Here is a 23,489-nt window from a genome sequence, read left to right as displayed (position 1 = left end):
CTGAGGTTTTACCCACAGCGCCACCCGCGTCCCATAATATGCTCTACTTCCATTCAAAATGTAGCCATTTGCCTCTGGTTGCTTGCATTTAGCTCTCATTGCTTGTGCTTACTACACTTATACAGATAAAAATTCTCCCTTTTTAAAACTCGTGATTATCAACTTCTAATAAATTCTTTTATTCTGATTGCATTGCTAACAACTCCTGTATCCCAAACTAAACAACATGGTAAGAATTCAGATATTAACCTAAGAAGAGCCCTACTGGATCAAAACAAAGACCTGTGCAGTCTAGCATCCAGTTTCTCATAGTAGCCAATGAGACGTTTATGGGAAGTCCACAAGTAGGACATGCGGGCAATAGTCTTTTCCTGCTGTTGTTTTTCAACAGCTAGTATTCAGAGGTATATTGCCTCTGATTCTCAGAGGTGGGGTCTTTTCACTCAGATACTTCCTCTCCTGACTACCTGTCCCTACTTCTGTTGCTGGCAGAAATTTGATATTTTCCCAATCTCCCAAGACTGCAAACTTGCGGACATGGAATGCTTCCCTTTCTTGTTGTTTTAATACTGCTACTGTTTCTACCTCTAAAACTGTTTTAAACCATCATCCATGGTATTGCATCCTCTTTTTGCTGGCTGCCGTAGTTGAAAGTCACCCATTGTCTTAAATCTCTTTTCCAGCTTTCTTTGTCACTTTCCACACCAGCTTTGTCTTTTGTAGCCTTTAAATTTAAAGGCTCTCCATTATTTTCCTCCAGACCATAAGCTCATTTGATGTTGTCCCATCTATTTTGGTTTTTCTTCCACATTTTCCACTGTCGCCTATGTTCTGCCTAAGTTAGACTGTAAATCCTTTGTGCCAGAAGTGTTACTTCTGCTTTCTCCAGCACATGCTGAAACTTAAATAACACAGTTGTGGTGGTGGTAATAATAATTTATTTCCAAGGCATGTAGGGAGACTAACTCCTCCTCAAAATGATAAATGAAGTTAAGGAAATGTAGGGGTATTGTTTTGATCAGTTGCCATGTTCCATCAAAGCACTTAAGGTATTTGTTTTTGAGCCTTTTTAGCCAGCTATCTCTAGAGTTTCCTTGCAACTTAAAAGGTTCAGAAACCTCCTTGCTCCTATCTGCCAAAGTCCTCTAGAGCAGTGTTCCCCAACCTTGGGCCTCCAGCTGTTTTTGGACTACAACTCCCATCATCCCTCACTAGCAAGACCAGTGGTCAAGGATGATGGGAGTTGTAGTCCAAAAACAGCTGGAGGCCCAAGGTTGGGGAACACTGCTCTAGAGCACATTCCCATCAATGATGATTTTCTGATGCTCTAACATAGTTGTCCTAGACAGTTGTGAAAACTTTGTCTCAAAGCAACAATCCCTTGTGATAGCTCTTTCCTGGTTAGTTGCAGAAGGTTCAGGTGGAACCAGGTTTGACAAGGCAGGTAGACGTCGTGTGTATCACAGATCTGCACTGCATGTTTGCATGACTTGCCATGACATGCTTCCATCTCGCCTCTGAACTAATGTCTCCCTACCTTTCTGTGTTTTTATTTGTCTTTCTTTCTTTCTTTCTCCTCACACTGTCTATTGTAGCTGCCTGAAAATGCTCAACTTGTGGTGAGTCACTCTCTCTGGTTCACATACAAGGGGGCGTGAACCAGACTAGGCCATGATTGGCCAAATCAAAATGAAATTAACGGAAGGGGTGGGTGAGCTGCTCAGAGTCCTTGGACTGTCATCCCTAACACACCAAACACTTGTCTTTTAAGTTTTACTTGGGTGAACAAATACTTGAAGTTAGGAAGTGCTTAGAGCTAGAGGCAATAAATTTCCTATGCAATTTTCTCTCTACTTGCACACTTTTGTCAGTTGTCAGATTTTTGTGGCAGAGGCACAACTGTCCTGAAAGCATTGCACTTGCTACAGAGCTAGAGTTCTGCTCTTTTCAATCCTGATTTCTGTCAGCAGCTTCATGGTAAAAATGTGGCTTTGGTGGGTGTTGCCCTTTGCTTGGTATTTCCAGAGCTAGGCTCCTACAGTAAGAAAATAGTATTTATTCTGGACTGGGAACCAATAAGCTATTTTCTGAACTACATCTAGGCTGCTTATACCAGGCACAGATCAAAGTACTTGACTTCCTGTGGCTTCCTGCAGTTTGTAGGAAAGAGTTAGTTTATAGCTTCAGCTTGTAGAATGGTGACCTCCAGGTGTTTTGAACTCAGATGTCTGTCGGCCAATGGTCATACTGTATTCTGAAACGTCTGGAGGGCACCAGGTTACGGAAGGTGGGTTAGAGCTTCATATTTTGTTGTAGAGGGTGAGGATAGGACAAGGAGGCAACCTATGTGATGAGGGTTGTTTACAAGTTGGAGAAAAGCTACTACTCTCACCATTGTGATTATCACTGATACTTGTTTTTATGTGTGCCCCAAACTGCAGCCGTTCTCTCAAACAGTATGTGAACAAAAGGAATCCATAATGTTTCATGCCAGAGTATAACCTTGAATGCACATGAGTCCACTCCCTTGCTGAAGCTAAGCGGTCTGGGTCTGGTCAGTTCCTGTATGGATGACCACCTGGGATTCTCATTTGTGTCACCATGTGTCATTCCCCGACAGAGGAAAGGCAAGCTAGGGTACAAACATTTTTACAATTCTGTCTTACACCTATTTTGAGCCCTGATGGGGCCAGAATAAGCAAAGGTTCCTTGTCCGAGCTGCAGAAACCAAGAGTCAGCTGAATGGCTATGGAGATAGGTTTACTTGCTTTCTGGCTAGTTTTGAGGGTCACTTAGCCACGGCAACAAAGGGCAAAACCTCCCCTACCTATCCGATGCACCAAGCTTACCAACTCTGCTCTTCTTCCTTTCTAGGTGGGCTCTCATAGTTGTAAAACACTACATGCTCCTTTCTGTGTAAGAGGTGTCACCCTCATACATTTTAACCTGAACTCTCTCATGAAGAAATGATAACCTTAAGATTTTATTGCAGTGAGGTCTGTAATGCTACTGCAAATGGCTAAACAAATTGTTACCTTTCTGAGCAGTGATGTGTGATTTGGGGCTAGGGTCCACAAAGTTTATAGTCACCACCAATCCCACTCTTGTATTTTCTGTCTTCTCTTATTGTGTGGGTTATGGAGAAGGTAGGAGTCCTGCTCTTTCTTTTCTGCTTGAAAACTGCAGTGGAGAGGAATCTGTGCGGTGTTGGGTGTCCTACTCACCAAATGGGCGGGGGACACTCCCAGAGGGTGACTTCTAGATGGTAACGTAAATTAGTGCCTCCCTCTTCTCTGGGGCTTTGTAGAGGAAGGGATGCATTTTTTTATGAAATGGGAATGTTTTTCCTGACAACCGAACTCTTTAAAAGCAGGTGAGAAGCTTGAGATGTCTGAAATGTGTGAAAAGCTGAGTGTTTTTAAGGAACCAGCTGCCCATGAAGATTCTGTAATGAGTCCCTCATAGGGTCTGCTGCAGCCCTTGAGTTTCTTCCTCCTCTGGCTATACAGTGGTAGCTTGGGTTAAGAACTCAATTCGTTCTGGAGGTCCGTACTTAACCTGAAACTGTTCTTAACCTGAAGCACCACTTTAGCTAATGGGGCCTCCCGCCGCCACGGCACAATTTCTGTTCTCATCCTGAAGCAAAGTTCTTAACCCGAGGTACTATTTCTGGGTTAGCAGAGTCTGTAACCTGAAGTGTCTGTAACCTGAGGTACCACTGTATATGGAACGAAGGCAGCCAAAGGAAGATGGCTAATTCAGTCTGCAACTCTTAATCCCAGAGCTGTGGGTTCAAGCCCCACTTTGGACAAAAAGATTCCTGCACTGCAGGGGGTTGGACTAGTTGGCCCTTGTGGTCCCTTCCAACTCTACAATTCTATGATTCTGTGATATTGTCAAAAGAAACTATATAGGTTATTGCATAGAACATCAAATTCAAAGTTAAAAAGTTAAGGTTAATGAGGCACTTCCACCAGGGGAAGAAATTACTGTTCCAACCCATGAAATATAGAGCCCTGAGAATATTTTGGCTGCTCTGTTCTTTCCCCAGCTTACATGTCTTTTGCACACATGTTTCTTACTTATAAGGACCTGCTACTGTTGTAGCTGAAAGAAAGGGCAGATAAAGAAAGGGCAGAGGTGAGGTGATGGGCTGCACCTCACAACGGTTGGGAGAAATGTTTTTGCCAAAAATCTCAGAAACCTCATCAGGAGGGCTTTAAACTGACTAATGTGGGGGAGGGAGACAGTGCTCCTGAAGGTAGGAGTCTATCAATTAATGAAGATGATCATCCAAATGTCATAGACCAAATGGAGAAAACAGCACACGGACCTAGTGGTGGGAGGAAAAAATCCTTAAATAAGAGACACGGGGGAATGATTAATGGACTTCAATGTCTGTACACTAATGCGCAAAGCATGGGAAATAAACAAGATGAGCTTGAGCTCTTGGTACAGCAAACTAAATATGACATAATAGGCATCACTGAAACCTGGTGGGATAAGTCCCACGATTGGAATGTAATAATGGGGGGATACAATCTATTTCAGAGAAACAGACCAGACAAGAAAGGAGGAGGAGTGGCGTTATATGTCAGGGATGTGTATACCTGTGAAGAGATCCAAGATTTAGATCCTCAAAGCCAAAGTGAGAGTATTTGGGTCAAAATTAAGGGAGAGAAGAATAACAGAGACCTCATTGTGGGAGTTTACTATAGATCCCCAAGCCAAATGGAGGACATAGATGATGCCTTCCTGGAACAGATGGCCAAGCATGCAAAAGGAAGGGAGATAGTAGTAATGGGGGACTTCAATTACCCGGATATTTGTTGGACGTCAAACTCAGCCAAGAGCATAAGGTCAAACAGATTCCTCACTGGCCTTGCAGACAACTTCATTGTCCAGAAAGTGGGAGAAGCAACAAGAGGAACAGCCATTTTAGATCTGGTCCTAACCAATGTTGATGACCTGGTTAGTGGGGTAGAAGTGGAAGGATCATTAGGCGCGAGTGATCATGCTCTTCTGAAGTTTACTATACAGCGGAAAGGAGCAGCCAAGCATACTAGGACTCAATTTCTTGACTTTAAGAAAGCCGACTTCATAAAACTTAGGGAAGTGCTGGGTGAGATCCCATGGACAACAATACTAAAAGGAAAGGGAGTTCATGATGGCTGGGAGTTTGTTAAGAGGGAGATACTAAAAGCACAACGTCAGGCAATACCAATGAGACGGAAACATGGAAGGTGCCTAAAGAAGCCAGGGTGGCTATCTAAAGAACTTTTAACTGAATTAAGATTAAAAAAGGATGTGTACAAAAAATGGAAAAGGGGGGAAACCACCAAAGAGGAATTCAAACAAATAGCCAGCACGTGTAGACACAAAGTCAGAAAAGCTAAAGCACAGAATGAACTCAGGCTTGCTAGAGAGGTTAAAAGCAACAAAAAAGGCTTTTATGGGTATGTTCGTAGCAAAAGGAAGAACAAAGAAACAATGGGGTCACTCAGAGGAGAAGATGGTGAAATGCGAACAGGGGACACAGAAAGGGCTGAACTACTCAATGCCTTCTTTGCCTCAGTCTTCTCCGATAAAGAAAACAATGCCCGACCTGAAGAATTTGGAGCAAATGATTCAGCAAAGGAAACACAGCCCAGAATAACTAAGGAGATAGTACAAGAATATTTGGCAAGTTTAGATGTATTCAAGTCTCCAGGGCCAGATGAACTGCATCCAAGAGTATTAAAAGAACTGGCAGATGTGATCTCAGAACCACTGGCAGTCATCTTTGAGAATTCCTGGAGAACAGGCGAAGTCCCGGCAGACTGGAGGAGGGCAAATGTTGTCCCTATTTTCAAAAAGGGGAAAAGAGAGGACCCAAATAATTACCGCCCAGTCAGTCTGACATCAATAGCAGGGAAGATTCTGGAGCAGATCATTAAGCAAACAGTCTGTGAGCACCTACAAAGGAATGCTGTGATCACCAATAGTCAGCATGGATTTCTGAAAAATAAGTCATGTCAGACTAACCTGATCTCGTTTTTTGACAGAATTACAAGCCTGGTAGATGAAGGGAACGCAGTGGATGTAGCCTACCTTGATTTCAGCAAGGCATTTGACAAGGTGCCCCATGATATTCTTGTAAAGAAGCTGGTAAAATGCGGTCTTGACTATGCTACCACTCAGTGGATTTGTAACTGGCTGACTGACCGAACCCAAAGGGTGCTCATCAATGGTTCCTCTTCATCCTGGAGAAGAGTGACTAGTGGGGTGCCACAGGGTTCTGTCTTGGGCCCGGTCTTATTCAACATCTTTATCAACGACTTGGATGATGGACTCAAGGGCATCCTGATCAAATTTGCAGATGACACCAAACTGGGAGGGGTGGCTAACACCCCAGAGGACAGGATCACACTTCAAAATGACCTTGACAGATTAGAGAACTGGGCAAAAATAAACAAGATGAATTTTAACAGGGAGAAATGTAAAGTATTGCACTTGGGCAAAAAAAATGAGAGGCACAAATACAAGATGGGTGACACCTGGCTTGAGAGCAGTACATGTGAAAAGGATCTAGGAGTCTTGGTTGACCACAAACTTGACATGAGCCAACAGTGTGACGCGGCAGCTAAAAAAGCCAATGCAATTCTGGGCTGCATCAATAGGAGTATAGCATCTAGATCAAGGGAAGTAATAGTGCCACTGTATTCTGCTCTGGTCAGACCACACCTGGAGTACTGTGTCCAGTTCTGGGCACCACAATTCAAGAAGGACACTGACAAACTGGAACGTGTCCAGAGGAGGGCAACCAAAATGGTCAAAGGCCTGGAAACGATGCCTTATGAGGAACGGCTCAGGGAGCTGGGCATGTTTAGCCTGGAGAAGAGGAGGTTAAGGGGTGATATGATAGCCATGTTCAAATATATAAAAGGATGTCACATAGAGGAGGGAGAAAGGTTGTTTTCTGCTGCTCCAGAGAAGCGGACACGGAGCAATGGCTCCAAACTACAAGAAAGAAGATTCCACCTAAACATTAGGAAGAACTTCCTGACAGTAAGAGCTGTTCGACAGTGGAATTTGCTGCCAAGGAGTGTGGTGGAGTCTCCTACTTTGGAGGTCTTTAAGCAGAGGCTTGACAACCATATGTCAGGAGTGCTCTGATGGTGTTTCCTGCTTGGCAGGGGGTTGGACTCGATGGCCCTTGTGGTCTCTTCCAACTCTATGATTCTATGATTCTATGATTCTATGATTCTAACTGTTGTATACCTTGTAGTGGAGAAAAATGGTAGTAAAGGAAGTCTCATTTGCCTGTAATCTCTGTTGAAAACACAGCCTGTTGTAATTGCTTTTGTGAATTGCATCTGTGTTGATGGCACTGGAGAGAGAGAAGATTGAGATTGTTAGAGTGAAAAGTAGAGTAGAGTAGAGTCATGTTTTAGCTCAGGTTCCTGCTGCTTTGGAGTACCTTTGCTTCTGAACATGTATTTATTACAAGAGGCAAATGTTACTAATGTAGCTTACATTCTGCAATAATGGATTGCTTGTCTCCGGCTTCTACTGGTAATGATTCCTCCTCCCACAACAAAATAAGTTAATTATTGGAGTGTGTGAAAGAACAACAGAATCTCACAACCCAGCACTCAGTCCTTTGTGTGTTCTGTCCTGGAGAACAAATGCCATTCTTGAGTTTTGACTGTTGGGTGTTAAATGGTCCTCCTTCAGACTTTCCTGGTACAGTCGTACCTTGGTTGTCGAACGCCCTGGAACTCGGATGTTTTGGCTCCCGAATGCCGCAAACCCGGAAGTGATTGTCCCGGTTTGTGAACGTTATTTTGGAACCCGAACGTCCAACGGGGCTTACGCGGCTTCTCATCAGAAGCCACGATTTGGTTTTTGAACGTTTTGGAAGTCAAACAGATTTCCAGAATGGATTCAGTTTGACTTCCAAGGTACGACTGTAATTGGGGCATCTGTATGCATACCAAATTTCTACTTCTGGGTGGTATGCAAGTACTTTTAACTATTTTGGGCTATGCTTCATGGCCTCTATTCTTAGAGAGTTGCACAAGTGTCCCCACTTTAGGACCTAGAGTGTCTTCAACTGAACGCATAGCAAATCTTAGCTTTCTACGTAACGTCCAGTACCACGGCACTGTGAGCCCATGAGTTTCAGGCACAAATGTATGGCCTGATTCAGGCATAATTATCCCAGCCTAGCAAACAAAATTGTTTGTCCCTGTCCAACAGGACTGGTATCATTATGTCTGTGGAGCATCTTCCTACAAAAGACTAGTGAATTCAGTTTATGTGGTGGGGCGTTTATATTTATTCCTGTAAGGCTTTTTAGGAAGGAACCATGGAGCTTGCAGAATTTAATGTTATTTTTTCTGAGGTTTTGCTTGTTCTATGTTGGGAAGTGTTTACCCCCCATTTTATGTGATATACCAGTCTTGTTTCTGCTTGCTTGTATTTCTGTCGTGGCTGCAGAGGAAAGTATATGGAAACACAGTGAGCTAGCAAGGGAGGGATGGAGCATTCAGTCCCTTCTCTACCAGGTGCATACTCTATAAAATTCATTATCACAGGCAAATTCTTAAATATAAGGCTAGGATAAACATGCCTAGTGAATTCACTACTAGGCATGAATTTTCCAGTAACTGGGGTGTTTTAGGCTGTGTGTGTTTTACTTTACTTTTTCACGGGTATATTCCTTGTGTACCGTTGCCCCTTCTTGAAGTTATTTTCAGACCTGGACTATATATATGCCAGGTGTTTACTCTTTCATCAATGTGGAAGTAGTTTGACCAAATAGTCATATTTGGACTATGATTGTGGATTAGGCCATTATTGAAGTCTGGTTGGCCGAATGGAACATGGATAGTTTGGAGATGCTGGTGCTTATATTTTTCCTTCCTGATCTGACTATTGCAGAAGGCTCCTGATTAAACTGTAGGCTTTTATATCGGATGCATATTCACTCATTTCTATCTGTAGCTACCTTTTTGTTTTAAATATAAACTGTACAAGCAAGTGGGCTCATAAAATACAATAGTCTATATCCAGTGTTCTCTGTCTGCTAACGCAAGGATGAGTTTTAATGTTGCCCAACAGGTGAATCCCCTACAACAATTGCACACGTGGAAATTCATTGCACAACATATTGTGCTGTCTGTCACGCAACAAAATTACCAAAGGCCTGCGTATGCATTCTCTGGTTCAACAACATTCTGCTGGTGCAAAACATTTCACCAGCAGGGCAAGTGTCCTGCTTAGTGACTTTAACTTGGCATTGCATTGCATACAACCCAGGTATAGATAGCAATAGATGTGCACCATAAGGTGTCCCATAAAGTCCATGGTTATTAGAGGTTCTGTAGTCTTAAGACATACTTGGCCATACCTGACTCTTTAAGGGGTGTGTGTATGTGTGTGTTTTAAGAGTTCAGATTTCTTGAGCATGTATCTGCAGTCTTTTGAGCCACATCATGTGCTGTTGCTTTTGGAATAGCTCCCCACTGCAGCTGTAGGAAGGGCACTTTATCTATCTATCTATCTATCTATCTATCTATCTATCTATCTATCTATCTATTTATTATTTGCCTACTGCTTCAAACCGAAGTATCGTAAGTGGTTTACACACACACACACACACACACACACACCATAAATAGTATGTGTGTGCTTCAGAGGGGTCTCCCCTTCTAAACATAAGCTGCCTGGAGGAACTTCTCTTAACCCTGTGCCTGGTGTCTGCCTGTAGCAGGACAGAGTGTGTGACGCTGGAGATTTCAGCAGGAGTGCATCTCTTACACTTGTGAGAATATCTCGGATTAGGGCCAACCTGCATTCTCTACAAACTTGAGTAGCTTCCTCCCCTGGCTTTGTTTGCTGAGTTCTTGCTGGGGTCAGAGTATATGATTCTGTCCATTTGTTTCTGGGCAGTGGAGAACTTGACACTTGGCAATGGTGGATCACTAGTCTCACTGTCCCAGGGAATTTTACCCACAGTTCAAGAATTTAGTCTTAGATCATCCTTTGGTAACATTGTCTGATCCTTTAAAAGAGAGGGAAACTATGTTAGATATCTGTTTTTGCTACCAAACCAAATGTGTGCAATAGGTCAGCCCTGCACCTGTTTTGGACTACAACTCCCATTTGGCTGGGGCTGGTGGGAGTTGTACTTCAAAGCAGCTGCAAGACCCCAAGTTGGGAAAGGCTTCAATAGACTATCGGACTAAAAATCCAAGGCTATCCTGTTGGTGGAGTCCCCTACTGCTCTATCTTATTTTGTAGTTTATATCCTGTGAAGGCATTTGACCCTCATATTTGGGCAGCATTTAAAATGCTAAAATACCTTAACAAGCAATCTGTCTGCCAGCCTGTATTTACTGTCTTCAAAGTATTATCCTCTACTTCTGTTACTGTTTAGGAACAAGTTGGCCTACAAACCTAAAAAATAAATTCAAATAAAAACACACACACACAAATGCAGTGTAACTTAAGCAGTTGGGCATTTGGAAGCCCCTATAATTAAACCCATTCCAAAGTTTTGCTGAATAATAATTTTCACCTAGCAGTTAAAAGTCCTAGGCTGTTTAGGTCTTGATAGGTCAAAACCAGCACTTTAAATTTTGCTCAGAGCAAACCAGAGAAGTTAGTGAAGTTTGTTGCTGGAAGCAATTAATTGCAGAATATTTGTGCTGTCTGGCAGCATTGCAACATCATTATCTATCTGGGGAGTAGTGTGTGTGTTTAGAAATATGCAAATGGCTTTGCATTGTGATGCTGGCCTTCTAGCATAATTGGTGCATTTTATTCAACTTCTGTGTGTTTTTGTATGTACCATGCTCAGTCATAATATTTTGGTTGGACTGGACAAGCCTCATATTTCAAAAGTGTACATCGTCCATTGGCATGAGTGGTAGGCCATTGTTATTTATTAGCATTTATGGAATCATTTGCATTGCATTAAGAGCTGATACACACACCCATTTTCTTAAGTGCAAAAGTCAGAACTGGGGTGAATCTCCTTGTATTATTTCTGAAAACCATGTTCAGGACATGGTTAGCCAGAAATTATACAGTATAGTGAATTTCACAAGACACTTTTGCCATGTGACTATTGGGAGGGGAAACCATTTTATGACAACTCTTCTACCTTAGAAATTTGAGGTGTTGGGAGCATTAGAAGTAATCGCTAGCATATCTACTTCTGCCACTTGTTTGTATAGATGGAAACAATGAATGTGGGAAATAGGTGTTTTTAAGGAATATATCGCGTAGTCCATCAGTCTTTGTGACTCTCTCTCTCTGTCTCTGCTTCATTTCATAGTGAATTAATTTCATAGGTGAAGGCCACCCAGTATCCACTCCAGGCTTCTCATAAGAGACTGGTTTGTCTGGTTCTGTCAACCATCCAGCCTGTGTCATCTGTAATGGAAGCCATCTGTGCAGCATAAGTCACCCTAGCTTCATGCATGCCTCCCAGGTTTTACAGATCAACTTCCTTCACTTATGTTGTTCATTTTATCATTGATTAAAATACACCATGTCAAAACCTAGATATGTCACCTTCCTGTTTTATTATAGAGTTGTCTTTTCTCTCTGAGGTTTTATCCACTAATGAGATCACATGCCTTATATGGGGCTACCTATGCAAAGTAAATCAAATTGTGTAATCAAGGTTTCAGATTTTACACCTAAAATTAATTATGGAAAATAAGCAACTCTCTATAGCAAGTTAAGTTAGTTCGATCTCTCAAGATGCAGATTTTCTGTGAATAATATTTTTCTAGTAAGGTCTGTGTTACAGAAATTTCAGTTAGGTAAACAGTTATTATTTGTGGAGTGGAATTTTATGCAAGAACCATTTGTACCTCTAAGGACTGCCTTGCCCTTTCTTCTTTGCTCCAAGCAAGGTTGGTTCTATGGGGTTCTTTTCATCCATGAGATGGAGCATAGGAGGCTCTGCAGGGATTGCCAGCGCCCAAGGAGGAGATCAACTTTTGTCCACTCCCTGCAATGTCTCCAATTGCAGCTGCTTTGATTACTACTGTAAAAGGTAGTGGAATCCGTAATGCTAAATATTAGTGGAAAAACCATTCACTTCTCTGGAAAGGGAAGGATACATACAGTCCATTTGTACTGATGAGCATTTTGCCAGCATGCGATATTCTCCCAAATTGGTTGCGTCTCCTTTAAAAACGCACACATTGTACAATAGATTGCAATTGATCCAGAAACTGAGAGTGGGAAAAACAAAGTTTTGCTGATGCTAGCAGTGCCTGTAGCTCTGTTCTAATGCAGCAGGCCATGCACTATAGGCATTTGATATTGCAATGGGTGACCAGATGCTAATGTTAACTTTGATTGTAGTTCAGTGCAACACAGTGAGTTCTCTGCCTCTTCTTTTCCTTCCCCTTCTTCCCCATCATTCACAGCTCTGTGAGACCAACACAATGGCTTATTGCTTTGCATGGGCTATTTACTGTGGTGTCTTTCTCCAAACCATGGAGAGCTCCTCATGGTCACATGTGGACAAAGTTTCCCCTCTCATCCCTATTCCAAGGATGAAAACGGGCAACATTCCAAAGTCATCTGTCCTTGTTTTGCTTCATTATGCTCAGATGACTAATAGTTTTCTCCTTAAGTTGTTGAAAGAGGGAGTACAAGAGTGATAAGACACATGTTGAAAGCTGCTTCTGTCCAGTAAACTTTGTCAGGCAAGTCCAGGTGGCTCAAGTTAGAGGGCAAGCAACATGCTACAAGGAAGGAGGAAAAACTCCTGGAGGATAATCTAATTTGTGAGAAGGCAATGGGTGATTCCCTTTGGACCACAAATGGCAGGAGTGGGCTTTTTATATTTAATGACTTATACACTTCATTTCATTCGGGTACTCCAAATGAAAGAAAAACACACACGTAAATGTCTGGTCTCATAATTTTTTAATTCTATGTTTCTGTCTTTGGCACCTGGCTCTGGTTAGTAGATCTTGGGGTTCTAGTAAAGAACCAAGTAATCTCACACATCTGAAGCCTGTCCACCTTTACTACAGATCATGCTTAGCCAAGCCTAGGTTTTATCCAGCTTTCATTCATATGCCAGATAGATTTTACTTAAGAGCAAAAATATCTACTCTAAGCGTGTTGTTAAATCTACCTGCTTTATCTTTGTTGCCTTATCAATTATAAACTGTGCTTTAAAAAATAATTGATCCTACCTTGGCTTTTAATCAATTAAATTTCCATATTACCAAAATTTGGGGGTATGTATTGGTGGTGGGGATTTTGGCAGAAAGACACTGTGCCTCTTCAATATGAGACAGCACATAACAGATAAAACCTATCACTCATTTCTAAAGTGGGGGAAAACATCTTTATTTGTATCATTTTGAGAGTTGGGATTACAGGATATTATGGGCAATCACACCAGAATAAAAATGGCTTCAAGATTTGAACAATTTCAGACCCCACCAGCATTTAAGATAATACAGAATTAAAAGACCTACTTGCATTGAATCCAACCGTAAGTTTCAGTTTCCTGTGGTTCTTAATGCTAGAAGGAAATCTGTGGTGTAAGGCAAAAAATTCCCACTAACTTTGGGAGAAAATGTACCTTTTCCCATCAAGCTTGGCACAGAAGAGGAAGCACACAAATCTGGGTACCCTGTATAACTGATTTTTTTTTTAATTGATAAAATTATCTTCTACAAATCGTCATGACTACAACTTTAATTTCTGATTAATCATAGATTAAATTGATTGCTTGAAATCCACTTACCTATAAAGCATGTTTTTTCCATCTGTTTTTATAGCAAGGGTGATTTCTTGTTCAAGTCACTGTTCTAGAATTCTACTTCAAGTGTTTTGGAAACTTCAGATCAGGACCACTTTGTGTTTAGCGGTTGAATTCCAACCCGTGTTGTTTAAGTAATTCTTCCACACTTCTTTTCAATCCCTCTTGTATTTTTAGGCAACAGCGGTGGATTTTCTCATCTTATACTACATAGGTCCATCTGTGTCAGCAGCATCCCATGCCAGGGTTCTCCATGTCTCAGAATTATCTTAGGAGTTGTTAGCCACGGTTCCACTCTAAAAACATCCTGTTTGTTTCTAGTTTCTTGTATAGTAAATGTATCATCTGTGGTGGTGAAAGCAACTTGGTTAAAAGTGTGCGTTCTTGCAGCTTTCTGCCAGCGGTGGGGGTGGCAATTCTGAGTTGTGTGCCTTTCAGACGGAATTGGCCATGTTCACGTTCCCCGTTAGTTGCAAATGATGTTGGTTTGGAAAATAATGCCAAAGCTAGAGGCTAGAACTGGTCATAGTAACCCTCAAGTTATTACAGCCCTTGAAAAATCACATGGGTCCCCAGAGCATGGTGGCGATTCCTGGTGGTGATTATTGGACTACTTTGATGCCTTGAATGTCTTGAGTTTATCTGTTGTTGCAGGAGAGGGTGGGTGTTGGGAGCATGTGTGTTGTGTGTTTCTGAGAGTGAAGAAGTTGGCCACGTCACATGCATTGTGTTGGAAGGAGAGGGCTTGCTGGAGGTCCCGGTACTCTCTATTGATTTGCTGTGTTCTTTGTGCTCCAGGTGCTGCTGCTTCTATAAGAGGAAAAGGAAGAAGTCTTCCCAACGCCAGAAATGACAGGCGTCTCCTTGAGGTCTTTGGGGGACTTTGTTTACCTGCTGTTCCTGCCACGTCTTATTGAATGGGGCTTCTCTTGGGGAGAGGACAAGAAACAAGGGACATATTAAACCAAAAAGAGAGGAAGGGGAAAAAATTCCAAAATAAACATTCAGGTGGATTCCCTAAATGGTCTCGCTTGCTCACTCCACGCTTGAAGCTCCTTTTGGAATCAGGATTGCATCCTTTCCAGCACTCGTTGCCCTTGTTGGAAGGTTGGCTGGCTACCTTCCTGTCTGTACAGCAGTTCAGCAAAGAGGGCGTTCCTGGTGGATGTGCTTTTGTTCCTGCTCCCTTTCTCTTTTGTTCTCGACATGCTTTCCCCCCCGTCCACCAACAGCGGGGGGCTTTATGAACTACGGGGTCAAGATGGCGGTGAAGAGAGGATGCTCTCAAGAGGCCCCAGCTCCTCTTGCTGCGAACGGCTTAGTTTTGACTACACTGGCAGCTTAGAACTGATCCTTCTTAATCGCACTCCAACGAATTCCATGATAGTAAGCCAATGGCGAGAGAACTGCAATCTACATTTCCAGTTGCCTTGATTTACTGGTTTCTGTGGCATCTCCCTTCTCAGAATGGTTACAGAGAAGTGTCAGTTGTTCTAAAGGAACTTACGTTGTTGCACTTTTAATTATTTTTAGCATTATGTATGCGTATGCTGTACTTGCGTGTTCCCCCCCCCCCTTGTGGGTGTGAATGATGCCAGCACACATGTTCAGCTTGTATTTGAGTGCAAAGCCTCCCTTTGACTTAGTCTGTCCACCACATTTGGAATCCCCTGGGACTATTCAGGGGTTTTCATACCCCACTGTTGGTTGTGCACTGAAGCTTACTTGAATTTTCAGCTGCCCTTTCCAGCTGTCAGTGAACACCCCTCTTGTGGTTTTTCTCCATGGTGCCTGACATAACCTGCTTGGAATTGGAAGTCTTTCTGCTGGCAGGAAGGAGAAAAGTCAGCTGGGCTGAATTCTGGGCAGGTCACAGAAATGCAAATGCAGACTACTGTAACCGAAAGTGGAAAGGATGAGGCAGTTTGGCCATTTAAAGGGAGCAAAGCTATTTCATCAGCGAGAGGACACTGCCACTGCCTTAGATGACATATTTTATCAGGCCTTTTAGAGGTTCAAGGCCATCTATACAGACTAGAATAGCATGTGGCTTCCAGCAGAGCAGTCTGTGTATTACCTATGATTCTTTCTGTTATGCAGTCAGGGCTCCTTATTAACATGCCCCAGGCAGTTGGATAACTTTGTTTTATTCTGACTTTCCAAATGGGATTGGCCGCTCCACATTCAGTGTGCTCCAAGGCAGAGATTGTGAACTCCTGCAGATCTTCTGTGGATGTGGCTTGAGACAAATAACTGGAATTTTGAGGGAGTTGACCCCAAAGGCCAGGACATACCATGTGCCCTCTGCCTACTGCCTACTGCCTTGAAGTGAACTGAAAATGTTTCCTTTTCAGAAATTTGATGCCTGAAATCTTGTGTCTCATCTTCCCTAATAGGTGGCACCACAATGCTGTAGTTCAGTCAGTAATCCTTGGGGAGGGAGTTATCTCATGACCATAACCCTCTTGACTTGTTGGGAAAAACTCTGGGAGCTCCTTGACTACAGACAGGAGAAACCTGCTCAGGGAGAAGAAGCAACTCTCTCTGCAGTAACTCCTTTGGTTCCCGTCAATTTCTTGAGTATTCTTCTTAATCTAAAAGCCTCATTTTTAGCTTTGCTTGGCTGAGCTTTGAACTGCCTTCCTCTCCCTGGTTCCCCCAACACTACTTCAACCCTTGAGCCAAAAAGTAGACTTGTTTTTTGCTCATGAACTGTCCATCCTAGAAAGTTGTGCATCCATTTTCTGAGTGTGGCCAATTGCCTTTTTATTGCATTTAAGATGCAGATAAGAGGAGTGAACTCTTCACCATCACTCATTGATTAGAAGGGTTTGGGGTTTTTTAGAAGATCTTTAAAACTTCTCAGCCCATTTCTCCTGACTACTAACACTCTCTTTAAATGCTTCTAAGGCCACCTGCTAAAATGAGCCTTGTTTCCCGCTCTTGGTATGGGAGATATAAAATATGAGATGTACGATTTCATGAAAACTTGACCTTTGTGCTCCCAGCACGCATCTGTCCTTTTGCAGTCTAGTTCTCTTCCACTGAGGAGCATCTTAGAATTTGCAAATGGAGGAAGCTACACAATAAACAGCCTCCCCCCCAAATTGTTTTTCTTTAGAAGTCTTCATTATTTTTAATGTCCGATGGTTGAAATCCATCTTGCTTTTGCTTCTCTGCTCCATTGCTCAGGAGATCTAGCTTCCTTCTGAATGAAAATATTTGTATACATATAGGGAACATGTGCTCTTGAAGCAGGTTAATATCCAGACTCGATTTTGCATTCTGGTCAAATACTGAAGCTCTTCAGAAACCAAACTGTAAGAAATGTCTCACAGTAGGGATACTTGAGTAAAAGTCTGGATTTAGTGGACTCATGGTAAGAAGCAGGAGAAACTAACTTGGTCTGGATTACTTGTAGGACCCTCTTTTACCGCAAGTGAACATTTCAGTTGTTAAGCATCTATATGGGAGAATGTATGCAAAGTGCTGGCCCATTTTATCAAAACAGTCTCCCAGTTTCCCAGTGCTTCCATACAGTGTCTTCATATCAGGGCTGTTCTGCAGTCTCCCATTTCCAATAAAGCAACATGGAGCCGAAGCCGTCTTCAAGTATTCTTCTCCATTTCTGAAATGTGTTATTTCCCCCCAGAAAATAGTCAGTGGTAAAAATAACTTTCTCCCCCTTCATTCTTAACTATTCAATCTTAGCTGCTTTGAAGAGAATACTATGATCATCAATAATACTACAGCTAATTACTACAGCCTTCTCTCTAAGCTTCCAGTTCTAAATCGGCGCCATCCTTTGCAAAACAAAGCTGATGGTATTGTCTTTGATTATTTTGAAACAAACGGTCAGAAGCTAGTGAATAGGAATGAGTAAGATTATATAGGTCTCCCTTCCCTCTCATCACTGGTTGTGTGTCTTTCCCATTATTAAAGGCCAAATCTACTTAATTGTGAGGATTGCCTTGCTTCAGGAGCTGACTAGCTGGCCTCTAATGTTCTCTGGGTCTCGGAGAATAACATGTCAGCACATATTCTTAAAAAAAGACATGGGTAGTTCTTCCAAGTGCTCATTCAAAATCTACCTTCAGTTTTGTCACTTGGAAAGGCAAGTGTCTGTAAAATGGACTAGTAATCCTTTGTACACCCTCCACCCTCTTGAATTTTAAATAGTCATGATCATGACTTTGCTACCAAACAGTTGCCTTTCTTTTTAGGGTGGAAGAAATTAAAATAGCTAATCTGCATTGGTCTCTATAAAAGCAGCTTTCTTGTGATGTAATTATATCACTCTGAAAATTGCCAGTGGCAGAATTAGAAAATTCTTTTCCTTGGGGCTGGTTTGAATTTCTTTCTCCCTTTCAATTTTCAGCCTTAATCTTATATTTTAAAACACACACCATGAACTTATCTTCAAAAACTATTGCTTCCTGGGACGCTTGTTCTTCAAAATGACCTGCCCAGTGCCCCTGTAGTCCGAAACAGGCATGCATGACTTAAATCTTTCCACATCCGTGGTTTATAATGACTTGCAGGATGGAGGAACAAAATGTATACTGCTCCTTGACGAATGGAACTTGTAAGCTCTCCCAAGAGCTTTCATGAGCGATGCTTTGTGGAAGGTAAACTGCCATGGTGAGCATTTCTTTGTATGTAGTCTGAAGATGGTGTTGTATTGCTGGGTGTGAACTGCCAAATATGCACCTCCCTATAAATACAAAGCCATAAGCCCCGTTTTCTCAAAATACTAAAGATGGGGGAAGAGGGAAAATATGCTTTCTGCATTGCTTATCAGGCCTTAAAGGAAGTACCCATTGTTTGGCTTGGGAGGCTAGTTTTTCCCATTGGTTTTGAGCCTCACTGATTGAGCTTCCTTTTCTTTTTGCAGGTCTTGATGTTGGCATGATGTGTAGCAGTTAAAGGGCCTAAGAATGCCAGGCTACTTTGCTTGCCTTGGCAGTTCTCAGTGCCGTGTTTGTATTATGCATATCCCAGTAAGTGACTGGAAGGGAACTGATTTCTCAAGCTTCCCTTAATAGTTTTACTGCAGGTCTCGGGTGGGGTTGCTCTAGCCCTCTAGATGTTGTTGGACTACAACTCCCATAATCCCTAATCACTGACCATGCTGGCGGGGACCAACGGAAGCTGGAATCCAACAACATCTGGAGGGCCACAGGCTTCCTATCTGTGCTGTAGATGAACCACTATAGGAATTACTCTCTGCTTTGTGAATGTCTGGAGGGGGTGCAGATCTTTACTTCAGTATTTGTTATGCAGCAGGCCTTGGGTCTGAGGATGAGCTGCAGCTTAGTCTGCATGCTTTATTACCAAACTTCTTAATTGCGAGGAAACCTCAGTCTCTGACCAGGATGCCCTTGCCTCAGCTTAGTGATGTAGTAGGAACCTCCACTTCAGCACCTCATGGGGATTTAGTTCTGGAGTTGTTGCCCCAGAATACTGCTCCTATGGAGGGGTGTGGTTTCTGAGAGGGACTGGGACACTCTTACATTGAGCACCTGGTTCCAGTGCCTGCTCTGAGTTCAGTATCCTCCCCCCCCCCCGAAATGACAGGTGCATGCCAATCAAACACAGGCAGGAAAATGGCTTTAAATAGCCTCTCTCATCCTCTTAAGACTGTCTCAGGAAAATGATCACTTTTTCTAAGAAATGCTTTTCCAAACTGCATAACTGCTGCATAACTGTATAGGCTACCTTGTGGAACTTGGGAACAGGTTAATCTTCTCCAGTTAGAAAAGCAACTTGATAGTGATAAATCTGTCTTTGCAATTACCAAGCAGAGAAGAGAATTATCATTTGGGGGCAGGTGGACCATACCAAATATTGTATCTTCCCCAAACAGGGAAACCACAGTTAAGTGGCTTGTTCCCATTGGAAATTTTGTGATGTATAATTTATTAAGTCTGTTTCTTTAATGTAGGCCTTTTGTGCTTTTAAAAATGGGATGATTGGGATAATGAGTGCAACTCTTGTTACTGTAAAGAAAAATCAGCTGTGAAAAATCTTTTTTAAAGTATTGTGTGCACATGTCTGATTCTTGTTGAAATGCCTTTTGATTTTTAATCTTTTTATTTTAAATGTGTAATGCAATGTTTTATTCATATAATCCTGGCACTGCTCTTGGAACTTGGCAGTGAACATGAAGCGTAGTATTTTTTAACATGAATGTCAATTTCAAATGCATTTGAAACGGTTCAGGATAAGGGCTCACAAACACGATGTGCAGGAGGCTCCTCTGGCGCTAGTTGGATTTCACTTTGCCAGGAATTGGGTCCTGCTACTGATCTTTTCTGATGTGCCTGTTTTTAATGGGACATTGCAAGAAATGTTGTGTACCTTAAATACCCCCCTTTCCCCTATTTGCACCCTTTTAATGTAAAATAAAACATCAAATTTGCTCTGTTCACATCTGTGTAGTCCTTTTTATTTTCTCTCGGGTGCCATGTCCCATCACACTTAGCATCTTGAAAACAAAGAGGATGCTACTCCTGTGATGAGACACTGCATTTCCAACCAGTAACCACAAAATATGCTAATACTGTATTGTCTAAGAGAAATCTGGAGATGTTTGCAATGTAGATTATATTTGCAAAAGAAGCATAAACACAGCTTGCATGTGCTTTTGTGCTTCCATGGTCTCGCCAACAAAGGAAGCATTCATGTTCAATTCTGTCACCTTGGTTTTGAATTGAGACCATGCACTGTGTTAGTTTACTAGCGCCAGGCTGTTTGTCATCATCAGGCAGAAGTTAGGAAACACTGCTCTTGGTCTTGATGTTGTAGTGAATATGTTGTGTACTATGTGCACACTGAACACAGTATTTTACATTCACTTGCGTGCTATCCTCTGCAGTCAGAGTGAGTGGCAAGGTAGCCAAGTGCTGTCATGTTATTTGGGATAGTGAACAATTCTGAAATGCTCCTGTTAGGATGGTTGGGCAACAGAATGAGAAATGAGGTTTAAGTAAACATAAGAGCCTGCTGGATCAAGCCAGTGGTCCATCTAGGCCCGCATCCTGTTCTCACAGTGGCCAACCAGATGCCTGTGGGAAACCTGCAAGTAGGACCCCCTTCCTGTGTTTTCCAGCAACTGACATTCAGAAGAAAGGGTTAGTAATGGTGATTAGCCTTAATTCAGAATGAATTTAACTTTTAGAACCATCCATTGGTGACCGTTCCTCATGGGGGATCAAATTCCATAGTTTTGCACTGTGTGGAGATGTAATTTGATTCTTCCAACAGTCACCTTTAGTGGATGTCTACAAGTGCTAGTGTTATGAGAGGGAGAGATACATTTCTCTGTCTGCTGTCTCCACACCATGCATAATTTTATATCCCTCTGTTGTGTAAATTGCACACATTGTTGTCGTTTAGTCGTGACCCCATGGATCAGAGCACGCCAGGCACTCCTGTCTTCCACTGCCTCCTGCAGTTTGGTCAAACTCATGTTGGTTTGCACACTACATAATTGCACACTACACAATGCTATTTTAGATAACACTTCAAAGGAAGCGGCTGTAGCTTGGTGGTAGAGCTGTGGATCAGTCCTGAGGATCAATCCTGTCTGAAACCCTGGAGAGCTGCTGTCAGTCAGGTAACGCTGAGCTAGATAAATCATTGTTCTGGCTCTGTATATACAAGGCAGCTTCCTATATTCTCAATACTGTACAGTGGACGCTCGGGTTGCAAACGTGATCCATGCAGGAAGCATGTTCGCAACCCACAGAGTCCGCAACCTGCAGCACTGTGTCTGCGCACGCGGGTCATAATTTGGTGCTCCTGCACATGCGCAAAGCACGATTTAGCGCTTCTGCACATGCACAAGCGCTGAAACCTGGAGGTAACCCATTCCGGTATTTCCAGGTTTGGCACAGTGCGCAACCCAAAATCATGCAACCCAAAGCGTCTGTAACCTGAGGTATAACTATGTTTTTAAAAATGCACATTCACATGTAAACAAATTTGATTGGGTTCTTTAAAAAAAACAATTTGCAGATTCATGCAGAAATGGTCTGGAACAGTCTTATGAGTGAACGTCTGCAAAAGCAATACTAGAAAAATACACTGATCCATTCATCATTGCTGCTAGTCAAAATTTAGTCATGTTTACAAAAAGGTCACTCCATAACTCACTCAAAATGCCAACTTTCTGTGCTATAAACATGTATCCAGTACTTGGGGCTGACGAAAGGTGTAGCTGAAAACAGCTTAAGCGCACTGTTTTTTAAAAAATAGTTTTTATTTAGGATTTTTTGTGTTACGAAATAGATAAACAGGGGAAAGGTACATCTATCACCTCCACTTTCAATTCATAGTCTTTCACAGTTCGTTTAAAACAAAATAAAAATTCCCTCCAGTAGAACCTAGAGACCAACTAAGTTTGTTATTGGTATGAGCCTTTGTGTGCATGCACACTTCTTCAGACTCACACTTTTTCAGTTGGTTTACATTTAGTGAATGACACTTTTGTCATAGATACCTTGTTGCTGGGGGCAAAGGAGAGATGGGGAACATGGTTCTTTCATTCTGTTGCCTAGTGTTAGTGAGTGGGGGTTTGTGTCACGATCACGCGGGCATTTATTTATTTTTGTTGCTAAATTAAGGACGACTGGCGTATCCTCTGAAGTCTGAACCTGTTCCAAGTCCTGAGGGATAGTTATGGCAGATTTTATTAGGGCATAACCTTTTATAAGAAGGGACACGGTTGGCTCTGTGGGTTAAACCACAGAGCTAGGACTTGCCAATTAGAAGGTCAGCGTTTTGAATCCCCACGACGGGGTGAGCTCCCGTTGCTCAGTCCCTGCTCCTGCCAACCTAGCTGTTTGAAAGTACGTCAAAGTGCAAGTAGATAAATAGGTACCGCTCCGGCGGGAAGGTAAAGGGCGTTTATGTGTGCTGCTCTGGTTCGCCAGATGCTGGCCACATGACCCGGAAGCTGTCTGCGGACAAACTCCAGCTCCCTTGGCCTATAGAGCGAGATGAGCGCCGCAGCCCCAGAGTCGGCCACGACTGGACCTAATGGTCAGGGGTCCCTTTACCTTTTAACCTTTTATAAGCTGGATCTTTGAGATGTTTTGCTTTGCTTTTTAATACCTTTGCTTTCTCTGTGTGCCAAGTCTTAAGCCAAAGTAAGTCATAAACCCAGTTTGCATCTAATAGCCACATGCTTCTCTGTTTGCACTGAATTGAGCAAATACGTTGTGTGTGTAGCAGTACGCCACACTAAGCAGCAGGTAAGTGTGTACAACAAAGGTCCATATAGTTAAAGCTATGGTTTTCCCAGTAGTGATGTATGGAAGTGAGAGTTGGACCATAAAGAATGCTGATCGCCGAAGAATTGATGCTTTTGAATTCTGGCGTTGGAGGAGACTCTTGAGAGTCCCATGGACTGCAAGAACCTATCCATTCTGAAGGAAATCAGCCCTGAGTGTTCACTGGAAGGACAGATCCTGAAGCTGAGGCTCCAATACTTTGGCCACCTCATGAGAAGAGAAGACCCACTGGAAAAGACCCTGATGTTAGGAAAGATGGAGGGCACAAGGAGAAGGGGACGACAGAGGACGAGATGGTTGGACAGTGTTCTCGAAGGTCTGACCAAACTGCGGGAGGCAGTGGAAGACAGAAGTGCCTGGCGTGCTCGGTCCAGGGGGTCACGACTAAACGACTAAACAACTAC

At 42.6% G+C, this 23,489-nt stretch overlaps 1 protein-coding gene across 8 annotated transcripts in view; it reads left to right on the top strand.

Moving 5' to 3' along the window:
• The window catches only part of CSNK1G1 (casein kinase 1 gamma 1), a 69,197-nt gene extending 48,978 nt beyond the window's left edge, over nucleotides 1-20,219 (top strand). For 5 of the 8 annotated variants that reach the window (XM_082198650.1, XM_082198649.1, XM_082198655.1 and 2 more), the window contains one exon: nucleotides 14,588-20,219. In XM_082198650.1, coding sequence (XP_082054776.1) covers nucleotides 14,588-14,642 — 55 coding nt within the window. In that variant the 3' untranslated portion in view covers nucleotides 14,643-20,219. Of the gene's footprint in view, nucleotides 1-1,595; nucleotides 1,639-11,326; nucleotides 11,556-14,587 lie in introns of those variants that run through there. The other 3 variants (XM_082198656.1, XM_082198654.1, XM_082198652.1) reach the window with 2 other exon arrangements.
• Nucleotides 20,220-23,489: the final 3,270 nt, after the last annotated feature.

The sequence above is a fragment of the Podarcis vaucheri genome, assembly GCF_965113315.1.
Source record: "Podarcis vaucheri genome assembly, chromosome: 14".
In the NCBI taxonomy this organism is placed as follows: domain Eukaryota; kingdom Metazoa; phylum Chordata; class Lepidosauria; order Squamata; family Lacertidae; genus Podarcis; species Podarcis vaucheri.
Note: the sequence above shows the minus strand (reverse complement) of the source record. Positions and strands in the feature narration are given on the sequence as shown.